This window comes from Canis lupus, chromosome 12 (genome assembly GCF_048164855.1).
Source record: "Canis lupus baileyi chromosome 12, mCanLup2.hap1, whole genome shotgun sequence".
NCBI classification, from domain to species: Eukaryota; Metazoa; Chordata; class Mammalia; order Carnivora; family Canidae; genus Canis; species Canis lupus.
Window position 1 is genome coordinate 16,877,611 of NC_132849.1, and position 16,474 is coordinate 16,894,084.

The window sequence follows — 16,474 nt, forward strand, 5'->3', positions numbered from 1 at the left end:
ATAAACAACCTAAATTTATACCTAAAGGAACTAGAAAAATAACAAACAAAACCCAAAAGTAGTATAGAAGGAAGGAAATAATAAATATAAGAGCAGAAATAAATGAAATAGAAACTAAAAAACAGAACAAAACAAAACAAAACAAAACAAAGAACAGATCAATGAAACCAAAGATTTGGTTCTTTGAAAAGATCAATAAAATAGATAAATGTTTAGCTAGACTCATCAAGATAAAAAAAAAAGAGAGAGCAAAATAAACAAATTCAGAAATGAAAGAAGATAAATAACAGCCAACACTATAGAAATACAAAGGATTGTAAGATAATATTATGAAAAATTATATGCCAAGAAATTGAACAACCTAGAAATGGATAAGTTCAGTTCCAAAACTGAACCAGGAAGAAATAGAAAATTTGAACAGACTGATTATCAGCAATGAAATTGCATCTGTAATAAAAAAACTCCCAAAAAAATAAAGTCAAAGACCAGATGGCTCCACCAGTAAATTCTACCAATGTTTAAAGAAGAATTAATACCTATGTTTCTCAAAATATTTTTAAAAATAGAAGAAAAAGGAAAGCTTCTAAATTCATTCTATGAGGCCAGCATTTCCCTGATACCAAAACCAAGTAAAGACACTACAAAAAAAGAGAACGACATGCCGATATCTCTGATGAACATAGATGCAAGAATCTTCAACAAATACTAACAAACTGAGTCAACGATACATCAAAAAAATCATTCACCATGATCAAGTAGGAATTATTCCCAGGATGCAAGAGTTGTTCAGTATTCATAAATCAATCCATATTACAACAATAAGAGAAAGGATAAAAACCATATGAGCATCTCCATAGGTACAGAAAAAGCATTTGACAAAGGACAACATCCATTCATTATAAAAGCCCTCAACAAAGTAGGTTTAGAGAGAACATACCTCAATATTATAAAAGTCATATATGAAAAACCCAGAACTATCATCACACTCAATGGTGAAAAACTGAGAGTTTTTCCCTTAAGGTCAGGAACAAGACAAGGATGTCTACTCTCACCACTTTTATTCAACATAGTAGTAGAAGTCCTAGTCAAAGCAATCAGACAAGAAAAAATATAAAAGGCATTCAAATTGGTAAGGAGGACGTAAAACTTTCATTATTGCAGATAGCATGATTCTACATATAGAAAACCCTAAAGACTCCACCAAAAAACTACTAGAACTGATAATTGAATTCAGTAACATCACAGGATATAAAATCAATGTACAGAAATCCATTGCTTTTCTATACAGTAATAATGAAGTAGCAGAAAGAGAAATTAAGAAAACAATCTCATTTACAACTGCATCAAAAATAATAAAATACTTAGGAATAAACTTAACCAAAAGGTGAAAGACCTTTACTCTGAAAACTGTAAAACATTGATGAAAGAAACAAACAAATGGAAAAATATTCCATGCTCATGGATAGGAAAAACAAATATTGTTAAGATGGCCATACAGCCGAAAGTAATCTACAGATTTAATGCAATCTTTATGAAAATACCCCCAGCATTTTTCACAGAACTGGAACAAATAATCTTAAAATTTGTATGGAGTCACAAAAAACTCAAATAGCCAAAGCAATCTTGAAAAAGAGGAACAAAACTGGAGGTATCACAATCCCAGATTTTAAGATATACTATAAAGCTGTAGTAATCAAAACAGTATGGTACTGGCACAAAAATAGACATATAGATCCCTAGAACACAATAGAGACCCCAGAAATAAACCCGTGATTATATGGTCTATTAATCTTTGAAGAGGCAAGAATATGCAGTGGGAAAAAGATAGTCTTTTCAATAAACAAAGTTGGGAAAACTGGACAGCTACATGCGAAAGAATGAAATTGTACCTCTTTCTTACACCATCCACAAAAATAAACTCAAAATAGATTAAAGATCTAAAGGTGAGACTTGAAACCATAAAAATCCTAGAAGAGAGCACAGTTAATAATGTCTCTGATATAGGCCATAGCAACATTTGTCTAGATATGTCTCCTGAGGCAAGGGAAACAAAAGCAAAAATAAACTATTGGGACCACATCAAAACAAAAAGCTTCTGCACAGCAGAGGAACAATCAACAAAACTAAAAGACAAGTGAATGAGAAATACTGACATATCTGATAAAGGGTTAGTAGTATCCAAAATATATAAGGAACTTACACAACTCATCACTGAGGAAACAAATAACACATTGAAAAATGGGCAGAAGACATGAATAGACATTTCCCCAAGAAAAACATGCAGATGGCCAACAGACACATGAAAAGATGCTCAATATGACTCAGCAACAGGGAAATGCAAATCAAAACCACAATGAGATATCACCTCATACCTGTCATAATGGCTAGGATCAAAAACACAAAAACAAGTGTTGGTGAGGGTGTGGAGAAAAAGGAACGCTCTTGCATTGTTGGTGGGAAGGTGAACTGGTGCAGTCACTGTGGAAAACAGTTTTGGGGTTCCTCAAAAAATTAAAAATAGAATTACCATAAGATCCAGTAATTCCACTACCAGGTATTTACCCGAAGAATAGAAAAACACTATGTTCATCGCAGCATTATTTATAATAGCCAAAATGTCGAAGTAACTAAAGTGTCAATTGATAGATCAATGGATAAAGAAGAGGAGATATATTGAAACAATATATATATATTATATATATATGATGAAATATTACTGAACCACATAAAAGAATGAAATCTTGCCACATGTAACAACATGGATGGAGCTAGAGAGTATAATGCTAAGTGAAATAAGTCAGTCAGAAAAAGACGAATACCACATGATTTCACTCACATGTGGAATTTAAGAAACAAAACAAGTGTATATTTAAAAACCTTGATTGATGTCAAACTGTCTTCCTGAAAACAGTGCCCATCTTCCCCATAACCTTGTTCATGCTTAATATTTTCATTAAGTTTAACCTGGGCCAATCAAATAAAGAGAAAGTTGTATCCCTTACTGGAATACAGTTTTTCATATTCTTTTATGCACTGTTAGTTTTTTGATTAAAAAATAACCTCTTATTCTTATTGATTAGTCAAAGTTCTCTATGCTAATTATATTGATGGTTTGTCTCATATATTGTATTTTCATGGAGTTTCTTTGATAAACAGAATTAAGAAATACATCTGTATCTTTATATGTTTCTTCAAACCAGCAATCTCTTTCATTTTGGATTTGCCTTTGGTTGATGTTACAGAAAGCTCTTTTCTATCCCAACTTACACGGAATTTGTATTGGTCTTAAGTTGTGAGAAAGGAATACAGCTTTATGATTAGCCTGGAGTTTCCACAGAATATGTTTTATGGACAATGGTTCTGTGGAATGTTAATGGGATTAACCAAAAGAAGGATTTTATGATCAAATATGCTTGGGAAATATAAGGTTTAAGTAAAACTGTCAGGTTTCTTTACTGCAATGCTTAATCAGGGTGGATCCTATTCACTGCAATATAATTTGAAGTAGCTAAACACTAGGAACAATTCAAACATACATCAAAATCATACCAGATAAATAAATGATTTTTTTCCAAAAGGAGAAATACTATGTATCTGTAAAATGAGAATGCTTGCCCATATGGTGAGAAAGGACATCTGAGATACATTGTTAATGGATAGAGCAAGAATAGGGTGTATTATATATTTTGTGTAAGAAAGAAGACAGTAAGATCATATATATATATATATATATATATATATATATATATATATATATAAACTTTTTAAGATAAGCATAAAGAAACTTTAGAAATCTTCCAAGAAAGTAAGAACTGTGGCTAGAGGGAGAAATCTTTTCCTGATTTTATCCTTTTACAATAACTGTTGTTTTAAACCACATAAACATATTTACTATAAAAATAAATTTAAACATTTTTGAATAGAAAGACTCTCAGAGGCTTTAATATACTAATATATATATTGTGAGTCTCCGAGTTGCAGGCAGTGGTGGCTTATGCAGTTGCCTATAAAATCATTTGAGTTAGAGAATTATACAAAATTTTGGCTGATCAGGTTTCCTTCCAAATTTAGCATATACTAAATACAATATTTTACAGTCTTTGGTTTCTGTGTGTGTATATGGGTGTGTGATTTCTGTTGTTTTTTTAATTGATTAATTCTATCCCCAGAAATGATTATTTTCATATCTGGAAGAGCAAGTCACCTCTTATCATTGTTTTTCATTATTTTGCTGATATCAGAATTAATTCTTCTTGTCCAATCTTTTCTGGAACTATTTTTATCCATTTATTCTTTCAAGTGTTTTGTTTTATCAGTGACCTAAACATACTTGTGGAAAGTTTGTGGAGAACTGATAGCTTTATGGGATTATATAAAGATAGAAGGGTATTTCCACCTTTTGATTATTGTGAATCATGCTGCTACGAGTACTGGTGTACAAATAGGAGAAAAAAGATAGGAGACTGTTTCCTATATGCCTTTAGGTATTTTCAAGCATTTGAATCAGGTGAAATGATTTCTCAAATATTCTCTTATGCCATTCAGTAAAGTCTAAAATAGCATGATGTTTTCATTCATATAACTCCTATTTCTTAAATATTCAAAGTGTTTTAATTTTGTTTCTGCTATAAAGGAGATCTCTTATACATTTATTTTCTCAAGGATTATTGCTGATATAAGCTTTAATAGTTATTATATTTTAACAAATTTATTTTGAAATTTATTGAAACAAATATATGATGTTTTCATTTGACCAATTAATTTAATGAAATATAATAGATTTCCTGATAAATCACTAACCTTATTTGCTGGAAAAAGCTGAAAAATAAACCATTGTTATTTCAGTATAATTTTGAATTTTTTAATGACTTTTAATTAGGATGTTTGCATATATGTTTATAAATGGAATTGGCCCGAAGGTTTGTTTTTGGAGTTCCCTTTGTTAGTTTTTTATGATTATGTAGTGCCAAATGTGTATAATAAATTAGCAAGTACTCCATATGGTTCTGAATTCTTGAAGAGCTTATAGGGTATTTAAAAGAATTTCTCTGCACACATTTTGGTCCCAGTAACTTTTGTAAATGTAATTCTTTTTTTTTTTTTAAAGATTTTATTTATTTATTCATGAGAGACACAGGAAGAGAGGCAGAGACACAGGCAGAGGAAGAAAGGAAGAAGCAGGCTCCATGTAAGGAGCCCAAAGTGGGATTCAATCCCGGGAATCTGGGATCACACCCTGAGCCAAAGGCAGATGCTCAACCGCTGAGCCACCCAGGTGTCCTGTAAATGTAATTTTTGAACAGTATTTTCATTCCTCTTCCCTCAAGCTGCGTCAATTCGACATTTACGATTTTGTACGAAATTGTCCATTTTTATCTTACTGTCAATTATGCTCTCTGGCCTGGGTGCACCTTGTCCCCAGTCTAAGAGCAGCTGCCTCTGGAAGCTGATCAGGGAAGCCCCAAGGAATCTCAAATTAGAGTGTTCCACCTTTCTCAGGCTTACACTTTCCCCTCCAACTTAAGGGTCGATATTTTATGTCTTGCCTGTGACAGTCCTTGGTGGCAGCTGCCTTTTCTTTGGCTCTATCTGCACAGTATCTACCAGAAACTGAGTGAAATTTCTGGCATTTGTATGGCAACCTTCTTAGTTTCTGCATTCATGTAAACTTTTTTTTTTTTTTAGTTTCTTCCTCTTCTTCTTTACTTTGCTCACTCTAATTTCTTTCTGGAAGTCAAGGTTAAGGGATTATTTTTAGGCAACCATCTTTCCCTGAAGTGTCAATGTACTTTTCATTCTTGGCTTAACTGCTTTTCATCAACGGCTGAGACAATACCAGGGGCCCTGGGCTGTATCTATAAATGTAGCAGGTGTCAGGGGAGGAGATTAATCATAACAGCTAGCATAAACAATCAGTCCTGGAAACACAAATATGTTGACACCCCTTTGGCTAAGGCCTGGAGCAGCTTGGCAAAGGATCCACAGTTCTTTTCTTTTGTTTTATTTGTGAAATAATCAAGAAGGTGGAAAATTTGAGAAGTAATGCCGCAGGTACATTTTCTGATATTCCCTTCTCCCCTCATAACTGTCAATTAGTTGATTTTCAATTTTCACTATTATTAATGAAAGAAAAGATATGTGTAAACATAAAAATTTCAGCTACTTTCTGTAGCTGTAACATACAAAAGACGAAATGCTGCAAAAAATAACCACACATATTTTTACAATCTTTTTTTTTTTAAAGATTTTATTTATTTATTCATGAGGGAGAGAGAGACAGAGACATAGGCAGAGGGAGAAGCAGGCTCCTTGCAGGGAGCCTGATGTGGGATTCAATCCCAGAACTCCAGGATTGCACCTTGAGCTGAAGGCAGATGCTCAACCGCTGAGCCACCCAGGCATCCCTACAGTCTTTTTTACAATTAGTACTCACAGAGAATTATATTAGAGTTAATATATACCCATTCATGTACATGTTCACAAAATTTCCAGGTAATTAAAAGTCATAAATGATGCTGTTTTCTGGCATAACCTTTCCCAGTATTACTGGTAATATGTGGAATTCAGAATAGTTGCAACTTACTTCTTGCTATAGCTTTACTGCCTAGTTAGCTACATAGAAGTTTAATTAATAGACAATGATATATGACCAATATTAATAAGTTATTCAGGAAAACTGAAATCCTCCAACTGTCTAAATATCATTCATTTGGCTGTCTTTCTCATTTTCCATCCTCATTACAGACTTTTTCTTGGCCTTAATAGTGGGCCCTCTGATGAAGAAATGTTGGCTCATTCATCTTACTTGTCCTCAGAGGCACTGCCTTGGAACCTTCTGGGACCACTGCAACCTGATAGCCTGTACAGCATCCTCAAGAGTGGGCCTGACCCTGAATAACTTTGAAAGCTATGACACATTCCTCCTCATTTTAGCAGAACAGGGAGGTTGATGCACTTCTCAAAGCCAAATGTTTCTTTTTCATAAGTTCCTCCTTGCATGTGTACTTTTCTCCACCCGGAAGAGTCACTTGTAGTCACCCATGAAACCAGTCAATCCACTCTCCCTTCATAGGACTTCCTGAGCAGTGTCACAGTTCACCAGAGCAGCCTCAGCAAAGCCACCAGCTTTCAAATTGTGGCAGGACTCAATACAGATGATGATATTATTGTATAAACAATGAGTCCACATCTTCATTTTCATGAGTGTTACAACAATAAGATATTTTCTATAACCCTGCACTATAAATACAAACAGAGGAAAGCAGAGGACACTGAAGCAGTCCCCAAAAGGATCTAAGGATGTAGATAGAAGCAGCTTGTTTTAAAGCTTAGTGTTTTAACTTAGGTCAGCTAAAAGAACCCACTGGAGTAATTGATTTTCAAAGAGCAGATTAATTAACAAAATTATCATTAGTTTTTAAAAGATTTATTTATTTGAGAGAGAGAGAGTAGGTGCAGAAAGAGAAGGAAATAATCTTAAGCATACCCTGCGCTGAGCATGGAGCCTGACAAGGCGTTGGATCTCAGAACCTGAAGACCATAACCTAGCCAAAATCAAGAGTCAGACATTCAACCGATTGATCCACCCATATGCCCCCCAAATTATTTATGTACACATATAAACATATCTGTATATATATTCATAGAAGTTTATAAAACATGTTTAATGACATAGGAAATCATTTATGAGATGGTAAATGAAATAATCAGGTAATAAGATGTATATACAAATTACTCATTTTATGAAAAGACATTTAACTCTGCTTGTAGAAGGAGAAATGCATATTTTAACTATAATGGGCAAAAATCCAAACTCTCTGTTGGGAAGTTTGTAGAGAAACAGGGACTCTCATGTACTGCTGGTGATAATGTAAATTAGTACAATCTCATACAGAGGGCAAATATCAAACTTAAAAAGTTATAGATCTTTGACTTAGCAATTTCATTTTTGGAATTTTTTTTTGCTATAGATAGCCTTACATGATACATGTAAAGGCTGTCCATGGCTGCACTTTGTAATAGCAAAAGGCTGGAGATAATCCAAAGTCCATCAAAAGTGATTGGTTAAATAACATTGCACACTGTAGTTGTGAAAAAGAGTAGAGAAGCTCTTCACGAACTTGATATAGGAATATCTCTAAGATATATTAAATTTAAAAAATGGGATATAGAATGATGTGCATGCATAAAAAAGCTAAATTTTGTGTTACAGGGAGGGAACAATCTATATTTGTGTTGACCTGTATGTATATAAGATATTTAAAGGAAACTAAGAATTGTATTTTCCTAGAGATGGAGTAAGTGACTGGAAGAATTTTTTTTTTAAATTTTTTATTTATTTATGATAGTCACAGAGAGAGAGAGAGAGAGGCAGAGACACAGGCAGAGGGAGAAGCAGGCTCCATGCACCGGGAGCCCGACGTGGGATTCGATCCCGGGTCTCCAGGATCGCGCCCTGGGCCAAAGGCAGGCGCCAAACCGCTGCGCCACCCAGGGATCCCACTGGAAGAATATTTATCAAAATGTTACAGCCTTTCATAAATGATGGGTATATTGGGGTTATACCAATAAGAGCAGTTTCTTAAGAGCTTGTAAAAGTAAAAATCCTTTGAATAGCATTTAATTTTAAGTTAAAAAATATGAAGCATATATTCTAGAAAAAGTGGATGAAAAAATTACCTGGTATTATGAATGATTTTTAAGCAAACACTCATGCTACTACCATCGAACTCAAGAAAAATAATGGTGCCCGCTCCTCCAAAGCAACTCTCAGTGCCTCTTCTCGACCATACACTTTTCCCTTCCCATGAGAGATAATCATGTCTTTACTTTCATGGTGACTACTACTTTGTTTGCACTTATAGTTTTGCCACCTATTGATGTGCTCCTAAAGATGTATTTTCATTTTATTTTAAAACTTTTTGTCACTGAGGAAGGCACTTGTGATGAGCACTGGGTGCTATACTATATGTTGGCAAATCGAACTTCAATAAAAAATAAAAAAATAAAACTTTTTGTAAGAGACATCCATGTTACATGGAGCTACATTTTGTGCATTGTATTAATTACATAGTATTCTGTTACCTGCTTGTGTCACAGTTTTGTACCCATCCTACTGATGATGGATATTTGGAATATCTCCAATTTGGGGTATTAAGAACAATGCTGATATGATCCATATGGATTTGGGTGCATACATGCATGAATTTTTCTAGGGCAATTACCCTAGAGCACAACTGTGGGATTATAGTGTATGGATAGCTTCTGCTTTTCTGGATACTACAAAATGTTTTCCCATATGGTTTTATCTATGTATACTTCTAGCAGTCTACAAAGGTTCTAATTGTTTCCTAGTTTCACCAAAGGTTCTTAATACTTAGTTGAGTCAGACTTCTTAACATTTGCTAGTCTAACGGGTGTGCAGTAAGATGTCATTATGGTTTTAATTTGTATTTCATTGGTGACGAATGAAGTTTTGTGCCTCCTCACATATTAATTGGTCATTTGGACATTTCCTTTTGTGAAGTGCATGTTCAAAACTTTTGCCTACTCTTTTATTGGATTGCCTTTCTTTAATAGTGCTTAATTTAACCTATGTATTAATAAAGAGTTTGAATGATGAATGATCAGGGCTGGAGGTTCACCATGCAGACAGAAGGCAAATGCAGCAATCTAAGATTTTTCACAAAACCTTTTTATGTAATTAGCTGGCACAAATTATTCATCAGGCAAATTGTGCCTACGCATCTGCCCACCACAGTCTGCTGCCAGTCATCTACCCATGCATCCAGATCAATGAATGATGCTGATGGCAGTAGTTAACATTCACCAAACTCTTCCCATGTGCCTGGTACTGGGCTAAGCGTGTGCCTTATTTACGTCTCTCAATACCACTATGTGTAATGTTCCATTCAGCTTCAATAACTTGACCATGATGACTCAACTAGAGAGTGATGTGGCTGGGAGTTGTCCCTCATTTAACTCCAGAGGCTGTGTTCTTATCCTAATTATCATACTGCCTTAAACAAAGTTTCCTTCTGGTTTCAGATTTGGGATTATTGTGTGCTGTGGAAATGGCAATCAGTTCTAGCAGAAGAGAATATAATGAAGTACTTAATGTAGAGCTTGTAAAACTTAAATTCCCTAAAATATACCATAATGCATTATGAAGGATATTGACAATAAGAAAATAGGCTTACATAAAGCTTACTACGCACTTATGTTTGTTTCACAGCCTGTACGTGGATGTCAAATATGGATTCTTTCAGCTTACTACTGCATCTCTAAACATTTCACACATCTTAAGTAGCTAAATCATATGCTCTTCTCCAGAATAATTTTTTTAAGGTTAAAATCATGAAATAAACACATGGCATTTGTCTTTCTCTGATTGACTTATTTCGCTTAGTATTATACTCTTTAGCTCCATCCATGTTGTGCAAATGGCAAGATTTCCTTCTTTTTTTATGGACAAATAATATCCCTATGTGTGTGTGTGTGTGTGTGTGTGTGTGTGTATTTCACATCTTCTTTACCATTCATCTTCACTCATGTGGAATTTAAGAAATGAAACAAATGAACAAAGAGAAAAAAGAGAGAGACAAACCAAGGAACAGACTCTTAACTATAGCAAACAAACTGATGGCCACCAGAGGAGAAGGAGTGGGAGGGTGGGTGAAATAGATGAACACTTAGCATAGTGAGCACTGAGTAATGAACAGAATTGTTGAGTCACTATATTGTATACCTGAAACTAATATAAGACTGTATGTTAACTATACTGGAATTAAAGTTAAAAACAATAAAAATTTAAAAATTTTAAAAACAAACATAGAAAGAAAGAAAAAGAGGGAGTGAAAAAAAATAATGAAATGAATAATGATGGCAAATATAACCATGCATCCAGTACAGCTACCTTAAATCCTCATAGCAAGGAAATAAGACAATCTGGCACACCGTATTGAGTCTCAAAGGGCTTTGCAGTCATTAACAAGCGTAAGACAGCAAAATGCTCAAGAGTAAAACTTTAAAAACTACTATTTCTTGAGCAAGACTACAGAGGTCTGTGGAAAAATAAACCCTTTTTTTTCCATGTTAAACTTTAAATTTGTTGGAAGATAAACGAACTCTATTTTGAAATAAAACTTTTCAAACTTGGAAAAGATCATGAAAATCAAGAGCTGAGCTACAGTCGAAGACAGTTTCTAAGCAGTTTATATAATGGGTTTTAGTTCAGAGGGCTTTCATTTTTCCCTTTTGAGGGAACTTTCTGGCTCAAACATGTTCACAGGCCCCGTACAGCTTGCAAAACTATGTTCTTTCTCCCGCTGAGACCCCGCTCAGGCTTGTACTTTTATTTGGAAAAATAATTTTCAATGCCTTCTCCTAGGCTGAGCATTAATCCCCCCACTGCTTGATCGATTAAATCTCACTGCCTGTGTCTGGAAGGCAAAGTCTGGGCTTTATGTATTGCTTTCTGGCAAGCCACATTTCCATGCTCCACGGAACAGGTGCAGCAGTGTAACTCTCTGCAGCAGGCTTTCGGACCCTCAGATCTTGGGGTCCAAGAGGTAGTGTCTCGTGTTACCATCTAATGAGCTTAAAAGCCTGTGAGGATTCTACTTCTATCGATGGATGTGGTTCGATAACAATATCTTACCTTTGGTATGGCATTTAATAGCTTACAAGGTGAGACTACATGATCTCGTTTGCACATCACAGCAGTTGTTTATGGGAAGCAGTGCTTTATCGCCTTCAATTTTAACAATGAGGGGGTACTGTGATCCTTGCCCAGAGTCACGTGTAACTAGTAATGGCAATCTTGTTATTAAAACATAGGTCATCTGATTATTGACATACCAGTGTTCTTTTATGATTCACAAAATAAACCCAAGAATTGAGATTTAATAGAGAACTTTCAAAAGGACCCACATCATCAATGTGCTCTGAATCTAGAAAACTAATGGTAATATAAATGTCACATTGCCACTTACCTGAGCGGAACAGAACAAAGAATGAGCTCTTTCAGTGTTACCTCTAGGAGAAGTCCTGGAGAAAATTGTCAGGATTTCTTTGAAAAACCTTAAATGTGATCAATCAAGTCCCCAAAGATAAGCAGGCCTGCTTGGTAGGGAAACTTGTAATTCATAAAGTCTCATTGTCCTGGCCTTGCCTTCCTACACTTTTTGAATGTGTATCTTGTTTCTTCACCTAGAAAACCCTAGAAGATAGGTGCTGTGGCTTGGTTTTCCCCAGATGCACATCCTGAGATAAAGATTAAGTACAAGTGACTTAGAAGGAGAAAGAAACACAGGTAGGGAGGAGGGCAGCAGTACAGGGAGGGGTGTGTCATTGAGCCAACTGCCACTGGGGTGACTGGAGCTTCACCCCAAGACAAAACCTTGGACACAGTGTAAGTTACACACCTCAGAGACACCCCACCTGGGGGTATGGGAGCTGGGTGTTCATACAGCGACTCCTATCAGTTGTTGAGAGCTGCAGGGAGCAGAGGATAACTTCCCCACCTTCTGGTACACTGAACACGAGGGCAGAGCAGCATTCTATTGGTGAGGATCAAGCTCCCAGGAAAAGCAATGCAGACAGTGGCAGGGCAGAGTCACTAGTAACTGGCAGGAGGATAACGAAGAACATTGGAATGGTAAGCTACCATAGGATCAAGGTCTTACATTTTTCTAATTTTCATTTGAAGTCCAGAGGGGTATTTGAGACATAATAGTCCCTTGATAATTATGAACACATCAACCTGACATCAGAGTGGTTATGAGAAATGCTTATGGATAGACACTGAATCCTAGGCAACAGAAGAACATGGAAAGAAAGAGGAAACAAGAAAAGACAAAGGAGGCATCAGGGAGTCATCCCTACTCACACTTTCTCATAAATCTTGTTGGGATGCTCTGGCCATTCAATCATGCACACCACTCTGTTGGGCATGGTCTCTGTGGTTGAGTAGTAGCCCTGGGGGAAGGCCAGTAGAAGAGCCAGGACCCAGATGACACAGATGACCACCTTGGTGGCCGTGGCCGACAGCCGGGGCTGGAGGGGGTGGATGATGGCCATGTACCTGGAACAGAGAAGAAAGGACAAATTTCTGATTTGGTCACCAAAATTTGTATTGGCAATTAGCATTGTTCCTACAAATGAAGAATTCCAGGGAAATCTTTGACTTCTGATGATTGTTTCTTTTATTGAAAATCTTATTAAAATTCAATTAATTAACATATAGTGTATCATTAGTTTCAGACGTGGAGTTCAGTTATTCATCAGTTGCATATAATACCCAGTGCTCATCATATCAAGTGCCCTTCTTAATGCGCATCACCCAGTTACCGTATCCCCCACAACCACTTCCCCTCCGGCCACCCTCTGTCTCCCATAATTAAGAGTCTCTTATGGTTTCTCTTCCTCTCCAATTTCATCTTATTTTATTTTTCCCTCCCTTCCACTATGATCCTGCTTGGTAGGGAAACTTGTAATTCATAAAGTCTCATTGTCCTGGCCTTGCCTTCTTACACTTTTTGAATGTGTGAAACCATATGATAATTCTTTCTCTGATTGATTTATTTCACTTAGCATAAAAGCCTCCATTCTATCCATGTTGTTGCACATCTTCTTTATCCATATACAACTATGTTCTGATCCTTTTTGCATACCTCATCCTCAAATTTGATGACTCTTATGACATAAAACCCTAAGATCCATAAGAAAAGACAACCAGGTTTTTAAATATTTTAGAACCCATCTAACAACATGCTAGGAGTGAAGTTTTCATCAATAGAATGCTCATGCTGGGGACATGATGGCCAAGTATAGATCAGTGGCATACAGGAGAAGTGGAAGGGCAAGAACAATGTTGTAAATTTATTCAATGTAAAGACTATCTTTATCCTTTTTGGATTAAGGAATAATGTTGATAGAAGTAGTGATTTTTAAAGTCCTTATGTGGCAATTTAAAAGGCTGGGAATTGTATATCGTCTCTACAATATGAGGGGAAATGAATGTGTGTGAGAGAAAGGAGTTAGTCTAACAGCAAATTGTCAGCTCCTGGCAAAATCTTCATCAGTTCTTTGAACATCTAGAAGTCAGTGTGTGGCTAATAATGCATGTCTCATGAGGAGAAAGACAGTTTCCACTTTTTGAGACAGATACACTTGGGTATATTAAAGTCCCAGGGTGGATGAAACCTCATTTGCAGGAAGAGGTAAGTAAAGTGAATGATGACTCAGGACTTGGAGCCACTCCTCCATGTCCTCTCACCTGGGATGGGGCACTGCATAAGTGTGTCCACACATTTGAATTTGTGCTGCCTCTGAAATGTAGCAGAGACCTTAGGAATAATAAACATTCCAATCAGCATTTCATATCAGTTATAATCACATCAATTCTGCATCCTCCATTTTAAAAGACATTTTGCTTTGTGTATTTTTCTTGCAAAGTTCACGGGTCTGTCCCTTAAAATATGCATTCTTTGTCATAGTAGAAAATCTGTCTAGTGCTGCCTTTAGGGTTTAAATATTATTGGACAAAACCTCACGTTTGATTCTCTGATAGGCAGGTATTTCTGGCTTCTAGAGGACAGAATGGCCAATGGAGACTTCAGAAATGAGCAGACAAATAACAGCCCAGCTGTCAGCTGGCTGCACATAATTCCACATAATTCTTTTTCTACACACTTTGGACTCCTAGGATCTGTAGGCCACAACTGGGGCCACAGTTACAAGTAAAGCAATTTCATTCAGTATGTGCTCTACAAATTCGCACTGGGCACCTGCTACATGCAGAACGCAGCTTTTCCTTCTCAGCTCCAAGCTCCTAATTTCTCTGGGGAGAGTAGGCACATAAATAAGCAACTACAAAACACAACAGTAGGATATGTGACCTCAAGTGGTAATCCAATAAATACCTTAGAGCTGTACGGAGGCGGCAGAGATAATGAAGTCTTGGTATGGCAGGGGGACTTATGGCAGCGTTCAGAGCTTTCCTCCCTTCCTCATGTCATGATTAGATCTGACTCCATCTGGGAAGCTTGATGGCTCAGTTTTCATGAAGGCTTCTTTGAGTGTCCTTTTATAATCGTAAACTTTATTTTATTTTATTTAAATATTTTATTTATTTATTCATGAGAGACAGAGAGAGAGAGAGAGAGAGAGAGAGGCAGAGACACAGGCAGAGGGAGAAGCAGGCTCCATGCAGGGAGCCTGACGTGGGACTTGATCCCAGGACCCAGGATCACGCCCTGGGCTGAAGGCAGGCACTAAGCCACTGAGCCAACCAGGGATCCCCATAATCGTAAACTTTAAAACTCCTTTCTCCACATTGTCTTGCTAGGAACCTAGGCTTTCTAGTAGTTTCTTCTGGAGATGCCACTCAAGGAGTTCAGTGTCTGGAGGTTGGATATTAGGGTACCTCAGGTCAGTTACTACATATATGAACAGAGTGATAAACTTCAGAAAGAAACACCCCCAGAATCTCTTCCTTCTGCCTCTTGTGGATAGTGGGCAGGTGGTATAGAAGTCAGGAGAGAGTGAATTAGGAAGAGACTTGGAGCAGATATTTTAGTAGAGGTGAGCAATAAGCTATACATCTTTGGGCAAGTTTCCTCAGTTGAGTTGGTTGGTGGCTATAAAGCCTATCATCCAGCTGTTGTCTTAGAGCACCAAAAAGACAAAGACAACCCTCAAGATGCTATGAATCAAGCACCATCTGTCTTCTTTAGGTTATTCCAAGGGAGGTCCACTGAACCATAGACCTGATGACCTTCTATCCTTGGCGTGGTCTCCTGAAAAGAACCCTGAGAAGTCTTGATTTCCCTCCTGGATCTGCCTCTTTCATGCTGCCTGATGCCAATGAAGCACTGGTTTCCTCTGTAGTCATGGAATGCAGAATCAGAGCCAACAGAGGTGAACTGTATAAACACTATTGTCCTTTCCTATTTGATGAAGGCCTAGACCTGGATGGTCATGGCCACAATGTCTTTGAGTGCTTGCATTGATTGTAGGATTGTAGGATGGCTTATCGTATCATTTCCCAGAGGTGAAATCTTTCCTAGCCATGCCTTTCATTTCCAGCACCATCCAGGCTTCTGCTGTCACTGTAGCTGTGCATTCTCAAGCTTCACAGGAATGTGAGGAGACTGCACAGAGGAGAATATGCTAATTACATTGTCCCCTTTTAATATTATCTCAAATGCAAGATTTTAATTTGCTTTTAACTCAGAATAAGCATTCAATCTTAAATAAACGTAACTGAACACCCACACCCATGCCCAAATTGGTAATACAATCATTCAGAATCTAATGTGACTGAGGCTTAAGGGAAACTGCATCAGGATATCAGTGCTATAGTTCCAAATGGTTTGCAGAAAGTCATATTTTATCTTTATTGCAAAAATTACAATTTGAGAGCCCATTTCAGTTTACTCTGCTGTTTTTTGAGTATAGGAGCATTTCAGTG

At 36.7% G+C, this 16,474-nt stretch overlaps 1 protein-coding gene across 1 annotated transcript in view; it reads right to left on the reverse strand.

Annotated features, from left to right (window-relative positions):
* The window catches only part of TACR1 (tachykinin receptor 1), a 143,784-nt gene that overhangs the window by 59,573 nt on the left and 67,737 nt on the right, over nt 1–16,474 (reverse strand). The window contains exon 2 of the mRNA XM_072769969.1: nt 12,890–13,084. Coding sequence (XP_072626070.1) covers nt 12,890–13,084 — 195 coding nt within the window. The remainder of the gene's footprint in view (nt 1–12,889; nt 13,085–16,474) is intronic.